This window comes from Dermochelys coriacea, chromosome 7 (genome assembly GCF_009764565.3).
Source record: "Dermochelys coriacea isolate rDerCor1 chromosome 7, rDerCor1.pri.v4, whole genome shotgun sequence".
NCBI lineage: Eukaryota > Metazoa > Chordata > Testudines > Dermochelyidae > Dermochelys > Dermochelys coriacea.
In genome coordinates this window covers 122,673,945-122,697,129 of record NC_050074.1, presented here as the reverse complement: position 1 = coordinate 122,697,129, position 23,185 = coordinate 122,673,945, and the positions used below count along the sequence as shown (strand labels likewise).

General features: G+C 42.4%; 1 protein-coding gene across 2 annotated transcripts in view; it reads left to right on the top strand.

The window, feature by feature from the left end:
• The window catches only part of CNNM2 (cyclin and CBS domain divalent metal cation transport mediator 2), a 198,655-nt gene extending 176,205 nt beyond the window's left edge, over positions 1 to 22,450 (top strand). Inside the window, exons 5-8 of one of the 2 annotated variants that reach the window (XM_038408502.2) lie at positions 3,043 to 3,136; positions 6,840 to 6,905; positions 11,107 to 11,291; positions 13,649 to 22,450. In XM_038408502.2, coding sequence (XP_038264430.1) covers positions 3,043 to 3,136; positions 6,840 to 6,905; positions 11,107 to 11,291; positions 13,649 to 13,858 — 555 coding nt within the window. In that variant the 3' untranslated portion in view covers positions 13,859 to 22,450. The remainder of the gene's footprint in view (positions 1 to 3,042; positions 3,137 to 6,839; positions 6,906 to 11,106; positions 11,292 to 13,648) is intronic. The other variant, XM_038408503.2, reaches the window with a different exon arrangement.
• The last annotated feature ends 735 nt before the right edge of the window (positions 22,451 to 23,185 follow it).

The following is a 23,185-nucleotide window of genomic DNA, read 5'->3' as shown; positions in this document are numbered from 1 at the left end:
TTTTTTATGTTTGAAAGTCTGCACCTCCAGGATCACAGCACAATTGTTCAGTATTAATTTAGGGAAGAGCGCCACCTACTGAATTGCCAACATCGCTTTCTCTAGCACTGTGGGTTTTCCTGGAGGTCCTCCATCCAAGCAGTAACCCTGGCCTGACCCTGCTTAATTTGTGTGATCTAATGAGATTACAGGCCCAGGTGATGAGGAAATACTCTTTTGTCTTTGAGATTAGGAAGTATATTTTCTCATTAATTTCTTCAGTGTTCATCTCCTGAACTTTACTCCTCAGGAGATAAACAGCAGGAACATAGGAATACTTGTCTACACTGAGATTGAAACCCAATAGCACCTTTCTAGCAAAAATGGTATTTAAACATGGATCTTGTTGGAAAGGTGCTAACTTCTCAAATCTCAGAGTAGACTGGGTTCAGTTGTGTTTACAAAATAGCTTTCAAAACAACGTTATAGTACTATAACTTGTGCTGTAAACCAGGGTTGTAGACTCTCTTATGTGGCATTAAACATAAAGATGTCTTTATTTTTCCATGATCTTAGTAATAAAGAATTGAAAGGAGCACCAAAAATGTAGTGCTGTGTATCCAGTTGAGCTTTGTTAATATGGATTGCTTTCCATGAGGAATTGGCAGCTCTGTGAACTCCCACTCTTCTGCAGTGGATCACTGCAGCTTGAAATACACTGTAGGCAAGATAATAGATCAAATGCTATAGGATGCAGTATTGCATAGGCATAATAAAGAGCACACATTAAGACAAACAAACAATCTTGTAATAAGCAAGCATATGATTAGTAAAAACTAACATGCTATTTTTAGAAGAAACTTTTCTACATGCCTGTGTCACATCTGAAAGTGAGTGTATAAAAAGACACACTCTGTAAAAGTGGTACTAAGGTTTGGTTCTACCTGAACAAGTATAAGCATATAATAGGGACTTCGCTTTGGTTTGCAATATGGTCAGTCTCTGATCTGGATGTCCCAAGGTATATTAATACTCTTTCACATAGGAAATATACAAGAAAACAAATGTACAGTTCTGTAAATTAATTTAATCTAATCTCAAATAGTCTAATTTACTGATTTCTGAACTGTAATTTATTTCCACTGGATAGGCTCATCTCTTCCACAGCAATACATTATGTAGCAATTTGTAACATTTTTTTTTCCCAAAATCCATGTTGTGTCATCAAACAATGTTGGGAAAAATGCAAAGACAGACCTGTAAAGTGTGGCAGGACGTTTCTAAAATCATGCATGTGAAATTTTGCTGCCTGATTCTCAGCTATCAAGCTGCTCAGCATGACGCACACTTGTTGTGTGGCCCAGATTTGGCAAGGATGAAGTTTTTGGTGTGTGTAACTAATGAAATAACTAGGTCACAGAATTGAGGGCCCATTTTTACAGTTAACTGCCAGCTCAAAACTTTCCAATCATTAATTTCAAAGGGACTCCCAAGTGAGGAGTCCACCTGCATACATCTAATTTCAGAGGTGGAGTCTATGTCTGTGTGATGAATAATTGCCAGTAATTACTCAATTGATTCTACTAGGCTGAGCGTTGTATTTTTAACAAATTATTAACAGTATGTTTTTGAAATAATTATAAAGATCAAACGTAATTCTGACCCGTTTATGCTGTTGGATTCCTTTTTGCACTACTCTCATTTTGGACAATTAGACGAGATAATTTGATTGCACTTTACTGCACTAGCACATTGCTGCATAGTTTGGGTTGAAAATACTGATGGACAAGGCTGATTATTTTTAAATGATTTTTAATTGAACTGAAAAAAACACTTGGAAACATAGATATTGGTCTTAGGTTTAGTGTAGTGTAAGCTTGTTTTTACAAAACCTAAATTTTAGCTTCAGTTTGACCAAACTATCCATTCAGTGGCGTATTTATCCATTACATGTGGGAGGACCCAGTCTGTTCCTTCTCTCCAGCCCAACAGAGACCGAGAACACTACAAGTAATTGATTAAATTCTGTTTACCCTTCCTTCCTCCTGCAAAATATAGTTTCAGCTTGATATGGAATCAGATTTCTACTTCCCTTGTCCCAAAATCCACTAGTGGTGCCACTGCACTGGGAGTGGAGTTGAAAATAGGGTCCCACTATAGGTAGTTACTGAAGCTTCTAATTTTATACTTTGAACATTAAAAATACATTTCTAGAATAGATACTTCTGTTCTTTTTCTGTATTAGACTCATGGATATAGAGTGGTTATGTGCTGTTAAATAACTTCTGTGTTCCACACCAGAAGCGGCTGCATTTCTTTGGTGGTGTACTTGTGTATAGTTTGTAAAGTGTTTTGGGATCCTTTGATAAGATCCTGTATAAATGTCAGTATCAAATAGTAAGGGATGTGGAATGTGTAAAACCGCTGGAAACCAACTAACCCAAACGAACCTTGAGAAGGAGGACTCAGGACTATTTCAGGAATTGTGGATTTCTTTTCTGAGTGAGAAAGCATACAACCTTAACTTCAGCCTCCCAAAATATGTTGAGCTTACTCTCATTCCCAGCTGAGATTTCCTGTGTTTGTGTTCGGAAGGGCCTTGTGTGAATTTTGGGCAATTACCTGAAATGAATAGATCTGTCTTGATGGACAAACTGTGTGTAAGTATGGGCTTTCTCAGACTTGGAGACCACTCGTTCCCTTCAGTTTGAAGTAAATGGCTTAGTGGTGCACAAACATTCTTTGGAAGTGGAAAAAAGTAGTACCATTGAGAAGCTACTGTATTTCTTTGCAGTGATAAGCCCGCCCATCTTGCTAAGTTAAATTAGCTGGATCAAATAATGAGGCTGGAAAGTTTTGTGGGGCAATGGGACTGATTTGAGGTGGAAAGTTCTACCTTTGTCTGTGCATTTTTACGGACTTCAGCAGAAGGCAGGAATTAACCCTAAATTGCCACTTCAGGCAAGGCTGCAGATTTCAGGGTGCCAGCCTGTTATAAGGTCTCTGGATCTTTGGGATGCTTGAGGCCCCTTTTAATTATGGCTCTGTCATTTTCCTCAACAGGGGAAAGTGGAAGTGGAGGCTGGAAAAGAGGGAATGAAGTTTGAAGCTGGTGCTTTTTCCTATTATGGGGTGATGGCCCTCACAGCATCGCCAGGTATGTTCTCTTACCTTCTGCTTTTGAAATTCTTTCATGCCCAAGCATGCCTCACTGTTAATGTGAGTAAATTAGAGTAAATTCCAAATACAAAAGCAATTCTCTGGGACATTTGAGATGTAAGCAGTAATGTATGTTGCCATTTAGCTGACATTTTTCTGAATATATGTTAGCAATTTCACATTCAAAGTAGGGAGCAATTGTTCCTTGATTATGTGTGCTATAGTTAAATAGATCTTACTGCTACCCTGTAGGTTTTTGAACAGCAGATTTGCTAAATCACAGATCCTTGGAAGAGTTTTGTCTGTGCTCTAGAAACAGTCGTGTGTGTGTGTGTGTGTGTGTGTGTGTTTTACACCCTTCCTGTTCCCTCCATTTTGAGGTTCAGCTCTTACAATGCAGCTGGGTCTGGGGGTATGCCAGAGCATCATCTCTCACCTCACATGTACCAATACTTCACTGAAAAATCTTTCACAGCTACTCCTTTGGCCACTATTATTCAGTGTGAACTTCCTAGTGTCCTTTTTTTTGCTGACATGCTCTGGGTTCTTCCTTTCTTCATTCCAGCTTTTGCACTCAGACGACGCCTTCTTTTTAGGGATCCCACCACTCCACCATAGATTGTCATTGCATCTTTCCCAGGGCGGGCCCTCCTACTCTGAAATCCATGTTGGTCTTCCTCTCACCAAACTCCAAGTGCATACATCTGGGGTTTGTTTTAAATTGACTGCTAGTGGCTCTGTATCTGTAAGTCTTAAGTTTGTGAAACAAACCTGAGATTCTGAGAATTATCAGTTATACTGGAATGAGGAAGAGAGATTTTTCCATCATGCAAAGATGCTGAAAATCAGCCCATACGACCAACTTGCACAGAAATGTATCTTCTTTAAAATATATGTAAGTAAAAATGTGGGCAACCGCAATGAGAAAAGCTAGTTGGGACCCAGACGAACCCTCATTACAAAAACCATAATCTTGTGAGCCAGGTACCCTGTCAAGCCACCTCCATCACATAAGTATGTATTAGACATTCACTGTGGGCTAACCCTGATTACAAGAAGTAAAAGTAACACTTCAGTTGTCTCTGTAAGTGTGCTGCTTTCTCTGTACCACCTTGGGCTGTGATTCTGTCAAATCTCATAAGCTAAACTAGGTTGAGCTGACTCAGTGTCTAATGAGAGACCTCCCAGAAATCTCAAGTGCTGCAGAAAATGATGTTAGTGATTCAGTGGGTAGTACCTGTCCATCTTAGACAGTATTGAGCCACTGCCTCCACCATGGTGCCAGGGGGCATTTTTTATTGCTGGAAATGCTGCCTTTCAGCTAGAGACAAAAAAAACCTCCAAGATTCTGATAAGATGAAGTAATTAAAAATCCCACAACACTTTTCACAAATATTGGTCGATTAGTCTAGCAGTTACATTCTGCCAACCTAAAATTCCTTGAATGGCTTCAAATGGACAAGTTTTTCTTCATTCACACAGAAATTTGTTTCTGGTGTTACAGAAGTAGAATACCTTCCATGTTCCACCCAAGAAATAGCTGCAATTCAAAAGTGGGTTAATGATCTCAGTATATATTGTTAAATGGCTTTGAGAGCCTTTAGGATGAAAAGTACTATATATAAATAAGGTATTATCATTTCCTTGTAAGAGCAGATTATTAGAGTAAATTCCAAATACAAAAGCAATTCTCTGGGACATTTGAGATGTAAGCAGTAATGTATGTTGCCATTTAGCTGACATTTTTCTGAATATATGTTAGCAATTTCACATTCAAAGTAGGGAGCAATTGTTCCTTGATTATGTGTGCTATAGTTAAATAGATCTTACTGCTACCCTGTAGGTTTTTGAACAGCAGATTTGCTAAATCACAGATCCTTGGAAGAGTTTTGTCTGTGCTCTAGAAACAGTCGTGTGTGTGTGTGTGTGTGTGTGTGTGTGTGTGTTTTACACCCTTCCTGTTCCCTCCATTTTGAGGTTCAGCTCTTACAATGCAGCTGGGTCTGGGGGTATGCCAGAGCATCATCTCTCACCTCACATGTACCAATACTTCACTGAAAAATCTTTCACAGCTACTCCTTTGGCCACTATTATTCAGTGTGAACTTCCTAGTGTCCTTTTTTTTGCTGACATGCTCTGGGTTCTTCCTTTCTTCATTCCAGCTTTTGCACTCAGACGACGCCTTCTTTTTAGGGATCCCACCACTCCACCATAGATTGTCATTGCATCTTTCCCAGGGCGGGCCCTCCTACTCTGAAATCCATGTTGGTCTTCCTCTCACCAAACTCCAAGTGCATACATCTGGGGTTTGTTTTAAATTGACTGCTAGTGGCTCTGTATTTATTACTTTTTCTACAGTCCCTTTTCCAGTAGCAAAGCTGTTAGTTTGTGGATGCATTTTTCTATATGTTAAGAGAGAATATTTTATTTTGAGATTTTATGTCTTATAGTACCCAGATTGCTGCTTTAGCAGGATGAACTCTTATAAATAAAATGGCTGTAATTGCTCCATGTAGATCTGGAAGCTGTTCCCCTTCAGCACTCTGGATAATAGCCAGAGAAAGGCTCTGCAGAACAAGAGTAGGTGCTCTTACCTGATTCTTTAAGACTCCCAATCCCTAACAGCCCTCATGCCTCTGTTTCCCCATCTGGAAAGTGAAGACAATACAAGGGTGCTGAGGCTTAAATATCTCTAAAGTCCAGTTTGAACTGTAGATGGGAAGTGCTACCTAAGTGCAAATTATCACTATTCAAGTTACTATAAAATCATGACTGGCGTGGAGAAAGTAAATGAGGAAGTGTTATTTACTCCTTATAACACAAGAACTAGGGGTCACCAAATGAAATTAATAGGCAGCAGGTTTAAAACAAATAAAAGGAAGTATTTCTTCACACAATGCACAGTCAATCTGTGGAACTCTTTGCTAGAGGATGTTGTGAAGTCCAAGATTATAATGGGGTTCAAAAAAAACCTAGATGTGTTCATGGAGGATAGGTCCATCAGTGGCTATTAGCCAGGATGGGCAGTGATGCAAAACCATGCTCTGTTGTGTTCCTAACCTCCCTTGCCAGAAACTGGGAGTGGGTGACAGGAGATGGATTGCTTGATGATTACCTGTTCTGTTCATTCCCTCTGAAGGATCTGACATTAGCCACTGTCGGAAGACAGGATACTGGGCTAGGTGGACTGTTGGTCTCACCCAGTATGGCTGCTCTTACGTTCTTCACCCTAAAATGGCTAAACTTGGAGAATTGCAGGCTCTTTTCGATGGTCTGGTAAAAAGAATGTGAAGAATAGTGAAATCTATCCTGTTTTTGTTTCTGTATTTAGTTCCCCTGTTGGGCCTTCCCCCAAGATGACTTGCTGGGTTTTCATTTTTATTCTTCATCTCTTGGGCTAAAGTGGTTGCTGCTTTTGCATTGTGTATTGTTTTTTAAATGAATGGGTCTTGAAATGTAAATAGTGATCTCTGTACTGAATGCCAGTTAGGATTACCAAGTGGAATATATGTTCTGCTGATTTATTTATTTTTAATTATTTCTACATATTGCCTAATCAGCTTTTTCCCCCCTTTTCTTTTCTGCAATTGATTTGTGCTTCTGGTTTCTTCAAAGAGTGTGAATTGACTCTTTCCCTGGCAAGTGTGGATAGCTGTCCCCTTCCCAGTCATGATCTCGCCCTTTTTCTCTCCTTCTTCTAGTTCCCTTGTCCCTGTCTCGTACCTTTGTTGTCAGCAGAACAGAATTATTAGCAGCAGGTTCTCCAGGTAAATCCGCATGCTTCTTTTCCATCATTCTTGTGCCTGCACTGACCCAATAAAAAGCCCGTTGCAATCTGTATTTGTCTGACCCCTTTACTTGTTAGAGAGAAGTTCAGCCAAGAGATATGCCTAACAGGTAAGTATCCTAAACTTTCATTTATGACTAATTACTAATTGGTAGCAAACTTACAGACACATCAAAATAAAATAAAAGTAATAACTGTTTAAAGAGAACATATTTGGTAATGAAAAGCTTCTTGCTTCTCTTATTCCTATACTGACACAGTATCAGAGTGATTTTTTTTTTTAAAGATAATATTCTGGTCCCTAGCCTGGGTTCATGTAAAAATGTACAAAGTGTCTCAATTCTGCAGAAGATGGAGTTAAAATGGAGGAAAGCATGCTGCTGAACTGCCAAAAAAAAAAATTTTAACTGAGAAAGAGGTACCTTATCTCCAAACAAAATTTAAATTATATATTGTTTATACACAGAATATCCTGTTTCACATGCTCAAAAACTCTGTCGTCTTCAAAATTAATTTATTTTACAGATTTCTGTGGAGACTTATAAATAAAGCCAAATTTGATAGTTCTGCCAATAGTGGTATTTGAGTTATTCAGACACGTAATGTGTGAATGAGATATATGGGGGAAATGTGGGGGTTGGGGTTTTTGTTTATTTTAAGACCATGCATTACACAGATGACTGAACTTGAACTGATTTTGCTTAAACTTCCCCAAAACGTTTCACTTCAGGGCTGAGACCAAGTATGGAATGTATCAAGCCAAAAAGACCTTGTTAGGGGCATTTGTGAATGATTGGAAACATGGAGGAGAGGAATCCAGAATGGAAGTTGAAAGCCAACCTTACCTCTAGTGAGCACCATGGGTGCCTTTTCTAGTTAGGAGATAAATGAAAACGTTACCCGAGGGAAATGGCACAGTGTACTGGAATGACTGTTCCTCAACAGAGGCTGAGCCATGCTGAAATTTTGTTTTCCATTGAAGTTACCATGTTCATGTTAATGCCACTGTCTCTCTGTACCTCTAACCAGAACATGAACAGGACAATGTGTGTGTATGTGCTTAAAAAAACAAAACCGTCCCTTTTCCCCCAAACTTTAATGTACAAATCATTGGCCATTTCCTGAACTTTTGGTATTTATGCGGCATCTACTCCCTGGATTTTTCCTCTCTCTTTTTAACTTTCTGCTATATTTTATCCTCTGTCCTGAAATTAGTATTACGCACATTCCAAACAAACTACAGGTTATTGCCCTGCAGGGGATTTTTTTTTCATGCCCAGTTAAAGTTTCCAGCGGCTAAAATCGAAGGGGAAAAAGTTTAATCTTTCTTTAATTAAAGAGTGTGAATTGATGGCTTTATTTTTTTTTCTTGAAAGTCTGCAGCTTTGATTATCTTTTTTGATCAATTATTTTGCTGTGCCCAGATCATCTTTTTTTTTATTTGTCCATTTAACAAATGAAATGTACCCCTCACACTTGCAAACTATTTCCAATATAAATGCCAGACATTTTTTCCTAGCTATTTCCAACTGAAAGAAATAAAATAATAATGGAAAATAATAATGCGGGGGGGGGAATATACCACTTGAAATGAAATCATATGGTAACCCTGGTTGCTATGGCAACTGACAGTGCAGCTCAATGTCAGTTGTGTTGCTGAACGTGTGGTACAAGAGGTGACTATACCAGGATTCTCGGCTGTGGTATTGGGGCATTCTGAAAAAGGTTCCATTGTGTTAATCCCAAATGTGTAACTCGCTGTTAGGCTTGTGGTTTGTGCCATTAGATCCTTTCTGTAGGAATTTGAGAAGAGCCAAGCTTTCAGTCCCTTGCTTTTTGTGCTCTCCTGCATGCTTGCTGTTCTTGTTCTGTCCTCTGCCTCCATCCACTCCATATTTTTAGCACATGCACTCTTTCCATTCACTTCCCCCCCTTCATTCACCATATTTTTCTAATAATATCCTTACTCTTGATAAATGAGGATTTCAGGAGTCCATGTCAGATTCACACTGATGCTGAAGCTACTTTAGAAAAAAACTTCCTTCCAAAAACTAGTAATGTGCTATTCTTGCCACATAGATATGCATTTTGTGCATCAGTATGGCAAAGCAAAGGCTGACTGATTTGGTCTGTTGACAGAATGATGGCATATTGTCAGACTGCTTTCTATGAAGAAAGATGCCTAGTAGCATTGGGTTGCTTCTGCTAATAGCCTTTGTAGCCTTATAGTGGTTTTCCAAGACGACAAGGGAGTATCCACATGGAGGGCTGACAGAAATCTGACTGCTTGCCTCTGAGTCTAAGCTTGGCATTGCTCTTACAGGCCAAAATGATTGCCTCACTGATGGAAATTGCAGCACAGAATTGCCTGTTTCTCAAAACCTTTATTTTCTTCCTTGCTGTTTTGAAATGAAAGATGTAAAGTAGCCACTGGATTTTAAAAGCAATTGGCAAATGGAGGGTCACTTCAATTCCATCATAAGCCAGGAGGAGTCTAAGATGCTAGGACTTTAGAAAGAGATAAAAGGTAAAAGAACGCAAGAAGTGAAGAATCACATTTCATTCTCCTACAAGGACAGCATGGTTTGCATATCCATGTGGCCAGTGCAGAGAGTGGGCTGTGCTGCCCATGACAAGGCAGATCTGTGTCCAACCACCAAGGAGGGCATTAAGAATTTTATGATTAAGTGAAGGAGACAATGCTCAGAGCACAGTGAAACCTTTTAAGATCAAAGCTCCTTTGTAGAAAGGCTCCAGCTGTCAAGATGCTGTTCTGCTGGTTGCTAAGTCAGTGCAAAAAGGCTTTCACCATGATGTCTTAAAGTAAGACCTCTCACTTGATGCACTTGCTACCCAATGAGCTCTTCAGAACAAGCCAGGTTTAGCTTTGATTTGGAATTGGTGAACTTTGGATCTGATAGGGACCAAAACCACACTGATCCTGCAGATAATCTGTATCTTGATCAACACACATAGTATTTGCATCCAGACAGGGAAGAGGACCTGCTAAAAGTCTTGGGAAGTTGCATTTTGACATGCATTTCTGTGGGCACATCTTCATAGCAAAAAACCCCTCTGCAGCAAGTTTCAGACCCTGGGTCAGCTGACTTGGGCTTATGCTGCAAGGCTAAGAATTGCAATGTAGCTGTTTTGGCCTGGGCTCCAAGACAAAACTCCCTCACCAGGTTTCAGAGTGGGGACTCCAGCCCGAACATCTACACTGCTATTTTTAGCCCTGCCATGTGAGGCCAGGTCAACTGAGCTTAGACTGGGCTTAGACTCACTGCTGCGGGTCTCTTTTACTGTGTAGACATAGGGCCCCAGTCCGTGTTGGGCATTGAGTTGGTGGAAACTTAAGGAAGTGAACGTCATCTTACAAGGAAAGCAGCATTTTAGTATTTTCATAGTTTAAAGCCAGAAGGGACCATTTGCAGTAGACACATTATGGCCAGGGCACCCTTCTGGGATGTCTACAATGCTTTGGTCGGCCAGCGAAGCTCGGCATTTTAAAAAAAAAGTGAGAGCAAGAAGCTGATCAGTCATGATTTTGCCATATCCAGGGGGCAAGCACACCAAGGCCTTTCCAGAATCTGGGTGTTTCTCCACAGGGAGTAGAGTAATTCGCTGGTCCCACTGTCTCACCTGGCTGACACAGGTTCTGAACTGCATCAGCCCAAGTTATCCCTTAAAACCTTGAGCCTTGGCAGGTATCAGGGAGAACATTTCAGAAACAGATGAAATAAAGAGAGAGCCCTTTGGCCCATCAGAACCACGTCCCTTAGCCTCTAAAGGTGGATGCACCCTACCTTGTGAAGCAACCAGATGTGATATAGTAGAGGACACCCCTGTGGTGCAGGTGAAATGTACTAAATGGTGTAATGAAGTAAATATTGGTAAATGGCTCCAAGGTCCCTGGATGAAAGGCACTGTACAATGTGTGTGATCATAATCATTTACAGCTTATCCTAGCTATAGTGATGTCACGAGTTAGCTCGGAATTTAAAATGTCCTAACACTGCAGGTAATTTTGCTGCTGAATTCTACTTTGTGTACTCAATGACTTAAATACCTATGCAGTCTTCCATGCTATATCATGGGTTAACAAATGTCTTTGAGAACTAATTACTAACCGTTTCCTGCTTTATTTAAAAAGTTTTTCTCTCTTCATTCCTATTCTTCAGCTGAAAACAAGTCACCCCCTCGTCCTTGTGGCTTGAATCATTCAGACTCTCTAAATCGAGGTGATCGCATTGAAGCGGTGACACCAACGTTGGGGAGCAGCAACAATCAGCTGAATGCATCTTTTCTTCAGGTGTACGTCCCAGACTATTCAGTGAAAGCACTCTCAGATATTCAGTTTGTCAAGGTAGGAAAAGAGTCAGCGGGGCTTCCCTCTCAGAAAAGCTGCACTACGTTGCAGAGCTGAGAGGCAGGGGGAGGGAGATGGCAGATCTGTTATGTACTTGAGTTACAAAGAGCAACTAGGATTATGCAAGCAGTAGTCATTTTAAACTGCCTGCTTTCCCCTGTTTCTGCTGTTGGTTGACTTTCCTCCACTGCTTGGTTTGGACAGTGAAATCGGACTGGTCACTTCATTTTCTGGTTACCAGCACTTCAGAGGAAGCTTTAAAAAAAAAAAATTCCACTGGAGTTAGTCTTGAAAGACCATTTTTTGCTGTGAAGTTTTGTAAAGCCTTTTGAACAATCTGAATCAGCTCTCATTAGTTGAAGAATGAAGAATTTGGTGGTGGCTGCAACTGATTTATTTCTAACTAAAAATTGGCCCAGAATGTAACTTGGAATCCAACCTGCCTCCCAGCTTGTTCCCCTTCCTCAACTTTGGAGAAGTCTTGACTTCATCTGTGCATCTGGACTCCCCATGTCAGGTCCACCTCTCATATTAACTACCACTGGGCACATGCATATTGCTCTGTTCTTCAGCTCTCTGTGTCTCATCATGATAAGCAGGCAAGGTGCTGAAATGTGTAGAGATCTTGTGGGATGAGCAGACCAATGTGATGGAACCAGAAATTCAAACCTAGCTGAAGTCCCCCTTTAGATTAGGGAAGCTGGTATCCCACTGTCCCTGAATGATCGTGGTGCTTAGTTTAAACAAAACCATTTTCAATTGGGTACTTACATTCAGACTTCCTTTGTAAGCACACTGCTCGAACAGTGCACTTTAACTTGTTTTGCCGTTTGCCACAGTTAATCAGATATTCAAAATTCTTTAAATAAGGGAAAGAATAAAAAAAATCTTTTTAATGTTTGAGATGTTGATTATGTTCCCAAGTATACTGGGAATAAGATTTAAGTGATGTTGTCTAAACACAGAGACACATGCTCCAAGCAACTGATGCACTAAGTCTTACAGACTTACATTAATAAGGGTTTAATACTGGTCAGGATGAATTGAGAGTTCACTGTCAGTGTTACAGGCCCTTGTTATACACTGCAATGGCCAATTATTTTTTTGTATTGAGAGGCAACCCAAGGTTATGTTGCACCCACATGCCATGAAATTGCTCTGTGAGATACAATCCTAGTGAATGGTTTCAGAACTCCTTTCCCACCTCCTTCATTTTCCCAACCCCCAAGTAAGTCTGTTGTCGCTGCTCAGAACTTGGGGTCATCTGTACATGTACATCATTTCAGACATCGATATGCTGATATAACTAGGAAGGTGAATCCAATGCAGTGCAAGGGGATTGCTCACTGTTTTCAGGAAGGAGTTCCCCATTTCCCCATATATAGCATGGCACTACTGTCGGGTATAGTGTGAAGTTAGTGGGTTTTCTTTCCTCTGGAGCGTCAGGTACCAGGGAAAGATATTGAAATATTTGACTTATGTGCTACTCCAGTATAGCAAACCCCAAAAAGCTGGCTAACTTAAGATACTTTTCAAATGGCTAATTTGATTGGCGGGGGGAGGGATAGCTCAGTGGTTTGAGCATTGGCCTGCTAAACCCAGGGTTGTGAGTTGAATCCTTGAGGGGGCCATTTAGGGATCTGGGGCAAAAATTGGGGATTGGCCCTGCTTTGAGCAGGGGGTTGGACTAGATGACCTCCTGAGGTCCCTTCCAACCTTGATACTCTATGATCTATGTTGGCCCTATGTAGAGCTCAGATTTTACTCAGGCAAATGTCCATTGACATCAGAGCAAGGACTTCAGGATTTGGCCCATGCTGCATGTGAGACCATGAATTGCTGAACCGTGTCAGAATTGCAACACTTGTTTGACTCCCTTTCTACAGAGGGCTCTAAGAATCTGATCCCAAGCTCATTGACTTCAATGAGCTTTAGATGAGGCCCTAAAAATTTGCATCACAACATCAATGGCTTTTAGCTAGGAGTAACTGGAAGTCTCTTGGGCCTCTTGAGAGTATATCCAGTGAGACAAATCCATGCATCACAACACTGAGACAGGATAGAACCACGTGGCAACATTATCATCACAATGTTGTGTCCTGTTGAACTGTCACCACATCATGATATTAAGTTAGGATTCTCTGTTATCCTGCCAGGCTTGCAGAACTCAACCTTGTCTTATAGAAAGTGGGACAATCCTATGAAAAACAGGGCTGAAAGGAGAATTTGGCAAGAGGAGAGAGTTTATGTTCATAGTGTGTCCTATCGGACACCAGCATTAGAAACCAAAGTGTTATTGTGTCTTTTTTGTGTGTGTGTTTCCCACCCCCACTCCCCTTGTGTGCATGAAATAGATCTCAAGACAGCAGTACCAAAATGCCCTGATGGCATCCCGGATGGACAAGACACCTCAGTCCTCGGACAGTGAAAACACTAAAATCGAACTGACTCTTACGGAGCTACATGATGGTTTGCCGGATGAGACGGCAAACCTGCTGAATGAACAGAACTGCGTGACACACAACAAGTCCAATCACAGTATGCACAGCGAAGGCTCCATCTAGGAGCTAACAATCTGCATCCTTTCCCACCCATCACTTCAGCAGGACCAGTCCTTGCTCCTTCTTGACTGCAAACGCTCTTAGTATGTGCTTGCAATGCTGTGCTGCATCCAGTGTTCTGAGACCAAAGACTTAGCGCCCTTCCTGGGAACAGAAGAGGAAGAAACGAGAACACAGCAAGACAAAAACCAAACAAACCTTGGGCATGTTGAGTGCCCCTTGGAGAACGATGGAATTCTTCCTCGCAAAGTAGAATCGTGTTTATTTTTTCAGCCGTATCTTTGATCCTCATTGGTTTTCCCTCCTTCCTAGATGCGCGCGGAGAAGTTTTTAAAACTGCTCTGATTATTTTTTCAAGAAAGATCATGTTTTTAAAAAGAATTTTGCAGTTTTAAATTGTTGCTGTCCCTCCCCTTCCCCAAATAGGCTCTGCTGTGACTTTGTGAATCAGCTCCAGTGTCATAGACCTGTTTCCACCCCTCCTTTTCGTCCTGTCTGTTGCCCTGTTGTTAAAACAGCAACTGGTACCCATATGTATTTGTGTCCTGAGAACAAAGAATGGATGAGATTTCAAGGAACTTGGGGCTTAGCAGTATGGAAGTTTGGGGAAATGGGCATTATTTTTTCCCCAGTTGAGTTTCAGGGAAGGGGTGGTTATTTTGGTTGCATGCGTTCATAATATCTGAAATTTCAGAGGGTTCCTTGTAAAACAAACAAAAAGATTGTTACATTTACAGTTTTGTAACCTCCACAGATGTTGTGTGTTTTGAATATGAAGGTGGGTTTTTAATCGACGTAACTGCAGTCTCATCAAATTACAGACTGGGATAAATTTCCCTAGTAGTGTACTGGGCAATTTTTGTCCCCCTGGGATTTGCATTAATGTTACTGGGAATCACATGGTCAATTTCCCTGCCTCCCCGCTGTACTGAAAGCGTGCATACCAAAATGTCCAATCTCAGATTCTAACATATTGGAAGTTGTCTGTGTGCCCTTCTCTTTACCCAATGCATATTTGCAGGGCATATTAAATAAGTGGGATAGAATTCAGGACGAACCATTCCCCCAGAATTGTTTGTGTTAAGACAAAAGATGCTGCTACAACAATGTCCAAAGCAAATCCTCCAGGTGGCTCCTAAACCTTTGCCATTGCAAGATGGATTTCATGGTGGAGTCAGGGCCTTCCTGATCTCCCCAAAGACTGACAAAGAACTTCCCTACAAGCTTGATCTGTGGAGGGAGTTAGAGGGAGCATATTGCACTTCAGGGATTGGAGAGGTTAGTCTCCAGGCAATTCCCCTATTTCTGAGGAGCTGCTGGATTTCCTTCCCTCTTCCCTTTTATCTGTTGTTCTTCTAACTGTCCACAGTAGCATTCTCCATGACTGTCATCAGTGCCACTCCACCTGCCCATCCCAGGCATCCCGGAGCCTGGCCTCAGAGTGGAGGGGAAACGCGTTCATTGGGAGTTCACTGTGTTATATATTGTAAACCCCCAAAATGCAGAGTCTGTCATTGAACAAATGCTGCATGGTGGTTTCTCTGTTGACTTTCAGTCTGCACTGCTCCAAGAACGTCCCATGGCCTGATTGTCATGGACCGTTTTCTTTCTTTACACTCATGTAAGCTTTACCGGACTCTGAGCTTAAAACAAAGCCCAGTTATGGAATCCTTGGTGTCAGTGCTGTCTCCCCTGTCCCTTAGTCCAGGTGGGAAGCACCTTCTCTGTGGTTACGAGACAAGTTACATTGTGCAAACACGTTCTGAAAAGGTGCAATATTTCACTGCAGCAGCTCCTTGCGGGAAGCCAGAGTATGTTGCTGCTGCATGGGAGTCTGTCCCATTTGCTTTAGGCCTTAACAAGAATTTTGCTGTTTACTCTGAGAAGGGACCACAGACGGGTCCTCTGTGCCCCTCAAAGAGAGATGGCATGGGGAAAGACAGTTCCTGGCCCCTTTCACAGAAGGCACTCCAGCCCTTTTGAGGGCAGTTAATAAAGTCCCCCAGGGGGGCATAGTAGTTCCATGCATGGTATTTAACATGTGAAATCGTCAGACTGGGAAATTTGACCCTGAAACTTAACTCCCTCATTTTTTAACCTTGTGCTTTAAAAAAATGCTCCTGCTTTTTCCTTTTAAACTGTGTGCCTGTTTCCTTCAGCATTTTCTGGCCCACCTGTTGGCTCTGGTACAGCGCTGCGAGAGAACTGCAGCCACCTGTGGACGTATGTGCCACACATGCCTCAGATGGAGCTGGCAGCTCACAGGTTATTTACAGCACCTGATTGTCTAGCCCCAGCAGCCCCACGTTTAGCTGTCTCAAGGAGGACTGCTAACATTGCACCTTTTCTGCCAGAACAGAGTGATGAAATGTTATGACATTAATCCCTGTAGAGGGAGTGATCTGTTTCCTTGTTCTGGTCCCTTTTATTTAAGCTGCCATTGTGCCCTAATGTTCCTACTTGTGAACCATTGTTGAAAGCGATGCAGAGCCTGGTAACCCTGGGATGCAGTATGCTTTGTCTCAAACCTTCTGAGTTAGGCCAGGATTCAAACTGAGGAAATTCTCTGCCGGGGAGATTTCTAATTTGATTTGATTTCTGGCTTCCATGCTGTGTTGTGGCTTTTTTGAAAATATTTGTTCCCCTGTAACACAAACCACAAAAGCCATGTCATCCTAAAGGCGAGTAATTCCTGTCTCTGTCCGTGGGTTGCCAGTCCAAACTCTCCAGGCTGGTTTTGCATAACTTTTCTCTTCACTCTTCCAAATTTGATAAGAGAAGGTAAAGAAACTTTCATAAAGCTAGTTGGTCACAGGTGTGATTTTTATGGAAAACAGACATCCTCTCTAGGGGGACAGGAGCTCCCACAGATTGGCTTCAGGGACAAGGCATGCTGTCTTTCCATAGACTGGCTTCCGTGAAAAAATCCAGTCTCTCTGCTGTAAGAGTACTTGGGGCTGTTGAAATGCGAAGCGGGACATAGTAGAGATGGGCTTCCGAGGGAAATGGCTAGCAGGCCGTGTGGCAGGTACCAATGCAAGCAGAGGGAAGACAAGCCCAACTCAAGAACCAGTCTTAGTTTTTGAACCGGTGTTTGCAGAAATAGTGTTCTTTCTATTACTGCTGCAGTGGAAATCCCCAGGCTTCCAAGAGCTCCTCCTGTGCCATAAGCTTCTACCCAGAGCAGACATAGCATCGTGTGAGTCTCCGCTTGGCTGTCCAAATTCAGGGGTGCTCAGGTTCTGGATGCTACAGTACAGTGCCATGCACACCCAAAGCAGAGCTGTCAATCAGTCACTGTCATGAAACAAGGCACCAGCTGAAAGCTTTGGGAACCATTGGACTTTATTTCAGTCCTTGTCCTTGCAAGGCTTTGATTTGTAGAAAGGATACGGTATCTTTCAACTTTGGCTCCTATGGCCTGTATTGTTTCCCTCTTCCACCTGCATCGAAGTGCAACACGCTAATCAACCGATTAGCTGGTGGTCTCTGGGAGGCAGGAAGGCATGCCACCAGTTTCTTATGTCAATACAGTTTTTGCACAAAAGTTCTTTGAAGTGAGGTTTTCCACACTAATATCTTAAATATCTGCACAACTGTGAATTAATTTTTACTCTCCTGTTGGTTGAATCCTGTTTGAATGAAATGAACCTGAATCTGTTGTAACCATGATTTTTAATTCTGTGTATTGCCAAATCTTTGTAAAGAGGGAAGGAATGTTCTTGCTTTATAATGAGAATCTCTCGCTCCAAACAAGACTGACTCTGGTGACATGGAGATCATATGAAGCACATGAGCTCTGAGTGTGGAGGTGGATTTAGCATATAACCTTTCCCTTCTGCAGACCCTATTCACAGGTGAGAGTTTGCAGGGCCCTCATCTGCTACTTGTCTGCATCCCAAAATCCCTGCACTGTGGGAAGCCTTTCCCCAAGGATTGCTTGGTCCTGGATTACAGCAGAGAATGAAGGCCAGGATTGAGGTACATTGGCAGAGGTGTGGGATAGCCCAGGATTGGCATAGGCGATGCAGCCTGGGATTGATGTACGTTGTCAGAGCTAAGTGGGGGACCCAGGATTGCGTAGCAGGAGGTGCTATAGATCAGGGTTGAGATGCATTAGTAGAGCTTGAGGGGACAGGTATGTACAGTACTTCCCTGCCTTGGTTGTTGCTTTCATTCCCATACAATTCTCTCTCCAACTTCTCCCAGACCATTTTGTGTCACTGTTCCTATACTGAGCTCCGTGTGGTGCCCTGTATTGTTTCCATCTGTAGCAGACAAAGTCTAACCTGGCGCCAGATTTAGCAGTGTGGTGGTAATGCCATACCATGCCACACACACTCCCTCCAGACTCATATTCCTGTTAATATTCCCTTGGCGTTCACCTCTCTTGGGGAGAAAGATGACTGGGGAGAAGGCATGTGGGGAGGGAAAAAAGTGAGTGGCACCTGGGAGACCCCCTAATATCTTCCCATTGCTGCTCCTAACCCCTCAATGGGCAGGCATTTAAACAGGCTGGGATTTGGCCTTGGAGGAGGTGATGCAGGGAGCTGCTGCTGTGTTCTGTTTGAAAGCAGCTCAAAGGAAAATGGAGTGGCTGATTGGACAGCACCAATGCTCTGCCCCCTTTGGGAGCAGTGGTGCTTCACGTGATCTCTGTGGAGCTCCGCCACAAGGGAGCTGTTTGTGAGTGGCAGATGGCAGCATTGTCTTCTCGCTAGCATCCCAGGTAAGGATGACAGAGGGGGTGACCAAGTTCTCCAGGACCTGCTGGGAAATGCATCTTCCTCGTGCTGATATAGAATAGACACGCAAATCATTCCCATGTGATATACGTACCATATGTTATAGGATATTGAATACACAAATCATTGGTTTAAAACTAGTACCTGTGTACCAGTTGTTACGTTATCCAGTGTCTGGATTAGTTTAGAACTAGCAAACTTGGGGAAGGGTGGGTGTTACCATTACAGTATCTTTGTTAACATTATAACTTGAGACTTTATACTGAAGGTGTCTGACTGGCATTAATATGTTGTATAGAAATGTGTATATTGTAGACTTTGATGCCATACCTGGGGTATGCTCAATAGCACTGTGTGAAACAGACCTTGGACTTGCTGTACCTCATGCTGCATTGGCTTTGTGTGTGGTGTTCTTTTTTTAGGCTGTCCATCGTGTGGCTTCAAAAGGATCTAAAGAAGTACTTGACCCTTGGATTGAAAGAACAATAGGGGGTTGGCCTTTTCTGACAGAGAAATAATCATCTTGATGAGGGATGCCAAAGGCCAGGTGGTTTATCCTGGCTCAATTATTGCAGAAAGTAACCCTCATCCTGGTTCTGACTAGGGGGCAAAACGAGCATGTGTGTGGGAGATCTTAAATGAGTAACTAGCGGAACTGCTATGCTGTGCGTTAGTCCCGGTGCACCTCCCTTTGTGGTCTCTCTGGAGAGAGTTGCTTCTGAAGTGTTGCTATCCCAACGGTACACTGACATGATGCGGCAGCTCGCATGTAGCAAGGGAGGATTGGCGTTGAGGAGCCTAATAGCAATGCATAGGCTTGCCTCATTTACTGCCACCGCCCCCAAATTATTATCAAGGTTTCTCCTCATTGTCCTGCTCTGCCCCTCTCCTCCAAAAGGCCACTCTTCATGTTCTGTTTAATCTCTCCACCTTTTGCTTCCCTACAGTGCTAGCTGCCCACACCATGAAGGCATGTTCAGCACAAGGCACATTATGGCTATGGTACTTCCCTTTCCTAAATAGCACAGGTTAGATTTTCAGTTTGGATTTCATGTGGTTATCGCTTTTCTACATTAACACCTGGAAACTGGACTGGGGGTGGCTAGAGCATACCTTAGGAGAGAAGGGGGAAGACCTCAGTAATGCAGGAAATCCCAGCTTCTTTCCTCCTGAGTTGAGGAAGGTGAATGTAGGAGTCATGGAAATAAAGTGATGCAGTCAGCCTCTTGCCCAGTGAAGAAGCCTGGTTTGAGATGTTTACCTGTCATTAGCACTGACTTCTGGCACAGGTATGAGACACATTAGACATCGTCTGAACACCTAGTTTCTGTGAGTAACGTGGAGCCCTCTCTTCCGTCCTACCCACCCCCATTCACATGCTGCTTTAAAGTCTCACCTTTGGATGGGATCAAACCCTTAAAAACCTACAGTGTGTGTATATTAGTGGATTAAATTCCATTGCCTGGTTTTGTTCTTGTCATATCTTCATCTGCAAGCCAAGATGACTGTTAATTAGTCATGTTTGCGTCCCTCAGGTCTGATTCCATTGTGATGTTTCTTCACATTGAGATAAGATTCTTGGGATTTCTGACTCTCCTTCCCCACCCCAAACCTATTGTTCGTGATTTCTCCTGAAACTTTTACCTTTGAACAGGGCTGGTGGCTGGAATCCTGCGGAGTAAAGTGCCTTCCCAGCTGCTGTGAAAATGCTATTAAGAAAATCTAATTCCATTTTAGACAAGTGCTTGCTGTTGAGTCAATCTTTTTCCTCTTCTGTAAAGAATGATTTGGAGTGTTATGAAGAGAACCTGTCTGTTGCAGAGTGGTGGTTGGTTGAGATTTTTTAGTCACTAGTAATGGAAAGTCAGAGCCATAACATCAGCAACAGCAAAGAGTCTACGTGAACGAAATCTGAGATTGTAAGTAGCTGTGACACTCAAGGAGTTACTGGGATGTGCTGGTATCTCTAGAGGTCTCCGTCCTTTGTGAGGCAGTCTTTGGACATAGGGCAAGTGGAGTCTGGTTGACGAGCAGCATTTGGTTGATTTGCTCCTCTTGGAGCAAAAATTTGGTTTCTTCTGTGCTGCAGATCTCAAGTGCCCCATTCTGTGCAGAAGTGTGTCAGCATGTGGGGCACGTTCTGAATCTGGAGTGAGTGCAGAACCCAGGTAGATGGTGTCAGGCAGGTTACCTGGGTTTTACACCTGTCATTGAAAGTGTAGATACTTGCATTAATGCCTTCTGGGCCCATCCATAGCTTAGTACCTCCATCGCTAAGAAGTTAATTAGGTTTGTGAGCATGTGTTCACAAAGGCAACAGACATGTGGTAGCTAGATAATCTCCAACACAGTTCCTACTTGCTAGGGTCCATGTTCCATGGTTGGGCTGGGAAGATTTTCGTTGCTGGAGTCTCGCTTAGCTAATGCATTCTGTCATTCTGGATAATAGTCTCTTGGTACGTGGATGCAACATTCTGACACTGCTGCTGCTCTGACTATGTCTAGTTCTCTGCCATCCACCCACTGCTTTGGTTGAGTTAGGGGGAAGGAGAAGAAACGCTGCACATCTAGCCACATGCAGTTGCAGAAGGCAGTAATTGACTGTACTGTTCTGATCCTCTCCCCACTCCACCCATAATAATTGTAGCTATTAAAGAGGGAGGGGACATCACTCAAAGATTTGCTGTCTTAGCTTTGCTGCACACTCACATGGTGTTTGGATAGTGGGAAAATCTCAGGACCTGCTCCTCCAACACTAAAGGCACATCTACACAACATTTTGGAGCCCATGGGAGCGATCCTCCCTGCCTGGGCTGATGGACTTAGGCGATCAGGGCTTGTGCTAGCACTCTAAAAATAGCCATGGTGAAGTTCAGGGTCTGAGCTCTAGCCCAAGCTGCAACTTCAAAGTGCTGTCTACACAGCTACTTTTAGAGCGCCACCAAGCCCAAGACTGTCATCCCAGCATGGGAGGCTCACTGCCGTAGGCTCCAAAACACTGTGTAGGTGTACCCTTCAAGTCCGATCCTGCATTTCCTGTCCTCAGAACTCCTGCTGATTTTAAGGGGCACAAGGATTGTAGGGTTGGGCCCTAGGGGGTGAACTGCAAAGCTTTTGTTGGTTCTTAACACTACTTGAGATCCCAGATTAGTAACTAAATCAAGGTGCAGATGTGTTGATGCCAAATTAATTTAATCTGGAAGCCAGATTGTTGGCAAATATGCTCCTCTGTCACTTAACAGTCCAAGACTGCTGGTTCTACATTCAGCTGTCTCTCTGTAACAGCAGCTACATCACCTACGCCCTAAAATCAAGCCATTCCTCTGCATTTAAACCTTACCTTTAAAACCTGTACGACTACATATTGAAGTCTGTACAGTTTTTCTTCGACTTCTATTCATAAAACTTTTCCTTTTTCTCCACCAAAAAGCTTTGAAGTTCACCTTTAAAATGTATGTTCGCAACTGTTTAAACTTACACAATTGTCTTTAGATTATGCTGCTATTCCTAGGCCTTTTCACTATGTCTTATTTTCCATCATATGTGGTCTTCACTAATTGTATCATATTGTACATTACTCCATTTTTTTATCAGAGATGTAGTATTCTGACTACAGTGTTTCAAATTGTGTACATAAACCTGAATAAGCACAAATGAAATCCATGAACGAAGTGTATACGTTTCATAAACCAATTGTCGTACAAATGAATGTTATAATTATTCCAATTGTGTTGTAGATTTCCAATCTCTCCTATTTATTTTGTACCTGATTTATTTGTATATTTTGTGATTTTGTTTAAAAACATTTTATTTCTGCTCTTTTTAGATAAATGATGATTTTTCTGTTGAACATTCCAATTTATGCATTTTCCCTTCTCCATGTTTCATCTTTATTTTATTTAAAGGACAGATTGATAATTTCCTCATCATGAGAGGGAATCCAGTGATGGCAGCAGATCAGGGTTCCTCGTTGAGCACAGATCATGATGAATGCTTCCCCAGCTTGTTGCTGCCCTCTTACGTTGCCAAGAGTGTCAGAGAGCCTGATCTCCCTCCCATGGAAGTCAGTCTTGCCACTGGCTCTTGTGGGACTGGATTGGGCCCAGAGCTATATATGTTAGGGACAAAAAAGACTCCCACTAGTCCATTCTTGTCTGTCAGAACATTCAGGAGTTGATGGCACTGAACACAGGCTGACTAGCTCCTGGTGGAATGTTCCATCAGGACACTTCTAGCAGGGGTGTCCTTTTTCTTCCTCTAAAAAATCCCTTCTTTCTGCCCTTTTCTTCCAATATAACAGATTTGTTTGCCATTAAATATAAGTGATGTGTAATGTGTCCCTTACACTGCGTTTACTGTAGGCTGTGCATTAATGTCATCTGGAAAGCCAGCCGAGGGATTTGGGATGGGTTGCACAGCTGCTCGGTCAGACATGTGTATGTAAAGTAATGAATTACCATGTTACTTTCCTGTTACACCTCACAGACTTGATTCACGTTATCTCTACCTAGGTTGCAGAACGAGGTTTGATGGTAGATTTCCACAGAAGCTTCAGCTGTGTAAACCCTGGTCTCCAATTGAGGTA